The sequence below is a fragment of the Sinocyclocheilus rhinocerous genome, unplaced genomic scaffold (genome assembly GCF_001515625.1).
Source record: "Sinocyclocheilus rhinocerous isolate Xijiao unplaced genomic scaffold, SAMN03320098_v1.1 scaffold1405, whole genome shotgun sequence".
Taxonomy (NCBI): Eukaryota; Metazoa; Chordata; class Actinopteri; order Cypriniformes; family Cyprinidae; genus Sinocyclocheilus; species Sinocyclocheilus rhinocerous.
Window position 1 is genome coordinate 1,586,101 of NW_015645543.1, and position 7,069 is coordinate 1,593,169.

Sequence of the window (7,069 nt, forward strand, 5' to 3'; positions counted from 1 at the left end):
TGTGCATTGTGAGAGTCAATGTAACGAAAGGGTGACCTCTGGTGGCAATCGGACGGAACGGACGGAAGAGGATTTGTGACATAGCAGAAGACCACCACGGAGGAGCAGAAGACCACCAGGCCGGAGCAGCCGGAGCAGAAGACCTCCACGACAGAGCAGAAGACCACCACGGTGAAGCAGACGACCACCACGGCGGGGCAGATGAAGCAGACAGAGCTGAAACACAGAACGCAGACAGACACTCTGCGGCCCCAAGGGTCGGAACAGGAGATACAGTGGGCTTATTAACAGTCTCTTTGGGCATGACTGATAGTGCTGAAAGTTCAGTGTTGGTCTCCTTGAGATTGGCGGGACAGACAGACAGTTCAATAACAGACACATTATTTGAAACTGGACGGGCAGGAAGTTCAAAATCAAAAGCATTGATTGAAACTGCATTAACAGACAGTTCAGTGACTGAAACTAGACTGGCAGACAATTCACACTCAGACCCATTGATAGAAACTGGACATATAGATGGTTCAAAATCAGAAACATTTGGGAGAAATGGATGGACAGACAGTTCATAATTAGAATCAAGAGCAGATTTAAGACAGACAGATAGGTCATACTCATGCTCATTGGTTGAAACAGGACAGAGAGATGGCGGAGAATAGAACTTGTTGACCGAAACTGGATAGACAAACTGCTCACACTCAGGCTCATTGTCTGGAACTGGACAGACATATAGTTCAGAATCAGATTCAACAGCAGCATTTAAACAGACAGTTCACACTCAGAGCCTCCATGGCTGGTTCAAAACAGGACGTGAGTTCATAAGCTGCCTCTGTAGCCGTGACAGAGCAGGCAGAGATTTCATAGACGGCCTCCATAACCGTGACTGGACAGGAAGTGAGTTCACAGACGGCCTCCATAACCGTTACAGAACAGGACGAAAGTTCACAGACAGCCTCTGCGGCTGGGTTGAGATAGGACGAGGGTTCACAGATGACCATTGTGGCCTGTTCAGGACAGGACGAGAGTTCATCAACAGCCTCTGCGTCCGGGTTGAAACAGGACGAGAGTTCAGTAACCATGACAGGCATGGCTGGGGATTCGGAAATGGTCTCCTTGACAGCGTCAGGGCAGGACGAGAGTTCATAGATCGTGACATGAGCAGACAAAAGTTCATTAATGGCCTCCTTGGCTGGACCAGACAGTTCACGGAGATCATCACTGGGCGCCACCACCGCGCAAGGAACTGAGGCCAGTGCCACCGTCTCGGGAGGTTCTGCAGCCTGCGCCGCCACCTCTGAAGAGACTGCAGTGGACACCATGGCCTCTGGGAGCACAGCAGCAGACACCGCTACCTCGGGAAGTTCCGCAGCGTAAGCCACCACCTCTGGAGATGTTGTAGCCGGTGCCGCCACCTCTAGCAAATCAGCGGTGGTGTACGCGGCCCAGATACACCATAAAGCAACCCCCTATACGGGAAGTGCTGCAGACAGGGGAATGAGTTCAAGAGCAGGAGGACTAGAGTGATTTGGTTTGAGGATACCAGCTGTGCATGCTGACACCAGCGGTGGATCCTCCACGCTGGATGCCATCCTCTGACGCTTGATGACAGGTTCCCTTGATAGGACGGTGGAGGGCTGCGGTACGACAACCGCAACAGGACGTGTCTCTGGGGTGGCAGATATGACGTGAAATGGCTCTGGAAGATCTGATGAGACTTGGCAGGGCTCTGGAAGATCAGCTGTGGCGAGACTCTGGATGATCAGCTGTGACGTGACAGGACTCTGGAAAGTCAGTTGAGAAGTGACAAGACTCTGGAATGTCAGCTGAGAAGTGACGAAACTCTGGAAGGTTAGCGTGACTTGACTCAGGAAGAGAAACTGTGACTTGACTAGACTCTGGGAGATCAATGGTGACTTGACTTGACTCATGAAGAACAGCTGTGAATTTACTTGATTCATTAAGATAAACTGTGACTTGACTTGGTTCATGAAGATCAGATGTAACTTGACTGGACTCATGATGATCAACTGTGACTTGACTTGACTCATGAAGAACAGCTGTGAATTTACTTGATTCATTAAGATAAACTGTGACTTGACTTGGTTCATGAAGATCAGATGTAACTTGACTGGACTCATGATGATCAACTGTGACTTGACTTGACTCATGAAGAACAGCTTTGACTTGACTTGACTCATGAAGATCAGCTGTGACATAACGGGGCGCAAACAAACAAAACTCGGCCCGGAAGGGCATGTGAATGACTTGTTATATAGGCCGTGTGATTGGTTTCTGGTAGGAGTGTAATCAGTGCAGAGCTATGGTAGTTTTTGCATTTATATCCATACTAAATGTGTTTAGGTTACTGTTTTTCATGAATTCCAGACGTTTATAGAAAACATTTTTTTTTTTTTTTTTACTGTATAGTGAAGCACCATTCAGATTTTACCTGTGGTTACCATGACCTACAAATGTATGGTACTATGGAATAACATATGGTAAATTTTAATGAGCAAATATAAAGAAAGGCAAAGGCTATAAAGACTCAGTCAGTCGAGTGGTCAGAATACTTCATTATAACCAGTTATAATTAATCAAAAATATTTTCACTTTCAGCTAATTTGCTACAAATGAATAAAAAAAGGAGTCCAGTATTGATACAGATATTTCAGCTAAAGTAATATTTGCATTATATCTAAGGTAATACTTGTTCAAATCAATTCAGCAAAGTTTGTACATATTTTAACACATTTTTTACATATTTTAGCAAATATAATTGATTTTTGTTCACAAATACAGTCATTAAAATGTGTTCATTTTAAAGCAATGAAAACAATATTTTAAAAAAATATATTCTTTTTTTTCAGAGATCACATAAAAATTGAATACAGCTGCACTGTAGTTACAACAAATATATTTTATTAAATGCCATGATTAATGTCATATTTTATAATGTCAGAAACTCTGCTGAAGCTCATTTCAGTCTTGTGAGGAATCAATTATTATATTCATGATTCATCCAGCATACAGACATTTCAAATATTCATCATCAATTAAAATATGATCTGAAGTTGATTTGTCACTGTGTTTTATTGTTATAAATATAAAATCACATGTTCTTCATGAATCATGTTTGTGAAATGTACTTTTCAATTGAAAGGTAATTTTTCTAGTAATAATACAAATGATTGATGTGAAACGACAATAAAAACAAATAGAAAAGCACAGATACGCATCGTCACTCAGCAAGACACACACACTGATCTTACTGTCTATATGAGGATTTATTACACATTTATTCTGACTGTTATTTCAGTGACAGAAGTTCAGCTGCAGTATTAATGTAATAAAGAGACTCTTTAATAAAGATCTCACTGTTACTGATTTATATGAAGTTCCAAACGTAGGTTCGGGAGGAGCCTGATCATTCAGTCCTGTCAATTATCATTTAGAGTCTGTATAAGCAGTAGCTGAACTCGGAGCTCAAGCCGAGCCTCATCTTTGAGCCTCCATTGAGGACAGCAAGTCAAGGTAATTTACCATTAACCATCAGGACTGGATGGGCAGGCGAACTCGTGAACATGCAGCTCAAAACATTATGGTTCCGATTCATTCACACAGTTTCAGTGATGATTTATAATCAACCCTACTCCCAGAATAAACAGTAAATCCAGTATAAACAGTAAACCCATGATAAACCCCAAACCCAGGATAGAGCGTCTGAGTGAATGTGGTCTGGACTGTGTGGATGAGACTCATTGTGTCAGAGACGCTGTAGAAGGACAGAGTTCCTGCACTGTGATCTACAAACACTCCTATTCTCCTGCTGATGGGCTTCACAGGGAGACGAGTCTCTATGTCATTGTGTCTGAAAGAGTAACTGGAGGGAAAGCAGATCAAACTCCAGGACTGATTATTAGACCCAAACCAACATTCTTTACCCTGTCCTTTCCTGCTGATGATCTTATATGACACTGATATACACACAATCCCACTCCACTCAATCTCCCAGTAACAGCGTCCACACACACTCTCTCTACACAACACCTGAGGATTATATTCATCAAATCTGTCAGGATGATCAGGATACGGCTGGACTTTGTCAGTATACGTAATCAGTCTGTTCCTTGCAGACAGACAAAGGCATTTGTTCACTGTGTTCAGATCCAGAGTGAGCTGATGTGAATCTGATGGAGATATAAAACACATCAGAATCTGGAATTATGAATATATTTGATCATTTAATGGCATAGTTCACCCCAAAATTAAAAATTGCTGTTTATTTACTCATCCTCAGGCTGTCAAAGATATGGGTGACTTTTTTTTCTTCAGCAGAACAGTAAAGAAGATTTTTAGCTGAAACCGTGGTCCTTGGTGTTTCATATAATGCAAGTCAACAGTTACCATCACTTTGAGAGTCAAAAAAACATGCAGACAACACAAAATTAATAATCATGGCTCTTGATGATATATCAAGTTCTTATGAAGCGAAACAAATGGTCTGTGCAAGAAACTGAACATTATTTACAACATTATTACTTTGTATTACAATATTTTATTTATCCTATAGAAAACAAGTGTAGAAGTAGTTGTAATACTATGAAAGCCAGATGTGTTTTGAAGGCCTCATGGCCTGTATGACAGAGAGAAGTCACACGGGAAAGAATGGGATTTTAGCTGATGTTGTGAAGTGTAGCTGCGCGAAGACAGCGATAATGCTAACAATACTCGGCAGTGAGAGAGAGGAAGTCCATGGCTTATGTAGGGTGTGTGATTGACAGCAGCTGTGTGTCTAATCAGTTCAATGGATGCTGGGATATGTAGTTCGGGATGACATGCAACAGTTTGTGTAGTGTGAGAGTCAATGTAACGAAAGGGTGACCTCTGGTGGCAATCGGACGGAAGTCCAAGGACAGGATTTGTGACATAGCAGAAGACCACCACGGAGGAGCAGAAGACCACCAGGCCGGAGCAGACAGAGCAGAAGACCTCCACGACAGAGCAGTCGGGACAGAAGCCCACCAGGGCGGAGCAGACGGGACAAAAGCCCACCAGGGCAGAGCAGGCGGAACAGAAGACCACCAGAGCAGGATAGAAAATCACCAGGCTGGAGCACACGGAACAGAAGACCACCAGAGCGGGACTGAAGACCACCAGGTCAGAGTAGAAGGCCACCAGACCGGAGCAGGAACTGGGACCTGGGTAAAATTGAAAAACAGGAAACAGACAGTGCATTCACGGTCTCAAGGACCAAGGCAGGGAACACAAGAAGTTCATCCATAGTCTCCCTGGTGACCACTGAATGGTTAGACAGTTCAAAATCTGGCTCATTGACAGAGACTGGACAGGCAGACAGTTCATAAACAGACTCACTGACTGAGACTGGACAGGCAGACCATTCAAAATCAGTCTCATTGGTCGAAACAGGACAGACATATGGCTCAAAACTAGACTTCTTGACTGAAACAGGATAGGTAGACAGTTCATTAGTGGTCTCTTGGGAAATGACAGGGGTCAGTGGGACAGACATGGAGTGTTTTTGTCGTTTCTGAGCTCATGACAGACAAAGTTAAGAGGTCAAAGGTGGATCTTTGGGCTGTGACAGGGCCACCGGGGCAAAGGTGGGGTGCATCTCTAGTTTCTGATCTCATGACAGATGGGATCGAGTGTTCAGAGGCGGGTTCCCTGGACGTGACAGACAGTTCAAGCTCAGAGACGTGGGGAAATAGGACAGACTGATGGTTCGTAATTGAACTCACAGATTGAATCCGGCAGAACAGACACTTTGAAACCAGACACACTAGGCAAGACTAAACAGACAAATTATTCAACATTAAGCTCACGGACTGAAACTGAACTGATAGACATTTCATTAGCAACTGGACGGACTAACAGTTCACACTCGGGGTCATTGGCGGAAACTGGACAGACAGGAACATCATCATCAGACACATTGACACACAATTCAGAATCATGAGCATTGATGGGAACTGGACTAGCTAGACAGACAGACGGTTCAACAGTTGACACACTTGGAGAGACTGAGCAAGGTGACAGCTTATAATTTGACTCACTGATTGGGATTGGCAAGACGGAGGATTCAACAGAAATGTTTGTGGAGACAACACAGGTAGAGAGTTCATATTTAGGTTCATTGACTGGGACTGGCAAGACAGAGTGTTTACAACCAGCCTCCTCGGCTGGATCGGGACAGGACAAAAGTCTATAATTGGCCGCCATAGCCCTAACAAGGCAGGCAGGGGATTCCCTAACGGCCTCCATAGCCGTTACAGGACAGAAAATGAATTCACAGACGGCCTCCACAGCCGTGACAGGACAGGAATTGAGTTCACAGACGGCCTCCATAGCCGTGACAGGACAGGCAGGGAGTTCATAGATGGCCTCCATAGCCGTGACAGGACAGGCAGAGAGTTCACAGACGGCCTCCTTGGCCGGAACAGAACAGGACGAGAGTTCACAAGTGGATACTACTGACACCTCTGGAGGTTCTGCAGCGGATGCCGCCACCTCTGGAGGTTCTACAGCAGTACCAACAGGAAACAGGGAGAGTTCATTAACATTCTCCTTAACAGGACAGGTACGGAGTTCAGCAACGGTCCCTTTGACCGCAACAGGACAGACTGAGAACTCATAAACAGCCTCCTTGGCCGTGGCTGGGCAGGCAGAGAATTAATAAATGGATACCACTGACACCTCTGGAGGTTCTGCAGCGGTTGCCGCCACCTCTGGAGGTTCTACAGCAGTAACATCAGGAAACAGGGAGAAGTCAGTAATGGTCTCTTCGACTGCAACACGACAGGCTGAGAGTGCATCGCTGGGCGCCACCAACACGCTAGGAGCTGAAGCGAGTGCCTCCACCTTGGGAGCTTCTGTGGTGGTGTATGCAGCCCAAACACACCATAAAGGGATCCCCATCAAGGGAAGTGCTTCAGACAGGGGAATCAGTTCAGGAACAGGAGGGCTAGAGTGAGTGGGTTTGGGGATACCAGCTACGCGTGCAGACACCAGCGGTGTATCCCTCACACTGGATACCAGACTGGGATACCGAAGG

The 7,069-nt window shown here is 45.0% G+C and overlaps 2 protein-coding genes across 2 annotated transcripts in view; one reads left to right on the forward strand and one right to left on the reverse strand.

Annotated features, from left to right (window-relative positions):
* LOC107706424 (olfactory receptor 52D1-like) overlaps positions 1 to 2,819 on the forward strand; it is an 8,070-nt gene extending 5,251 nt beyond the window's left edge. The window contains exon 2 of the mRNA XM_016510137.1: positions 2,797 to 2,819. Coding sequence (XP_016365623.1) covers positions 2,797 to 2,819 — 23 coding nt within the window. The remainder of the gene's footprint in view (positions 1 to 2,796) is intronic.
* A 787-nt stretch (positions 2,820 to 3,606) lies between these two features.
* Positions 3,607 to 7,069, reverse strand: part of LOC107706425 (stonustoxin subunit alpha-like) — an 8,509-nt gene continuing 5,046 nt past the window's right edge. Inside the window, exon 2 of the mRNA XM_016510138.1 lies at positions 3,607 to 4,184. Within this exon, the coding sequence (XP_016365624.1) occupies positions 3,607 to 4,184 (578 nt within the window). The remainder of the gene's footprint in view (positions 4,185 to 7,069) is intronic.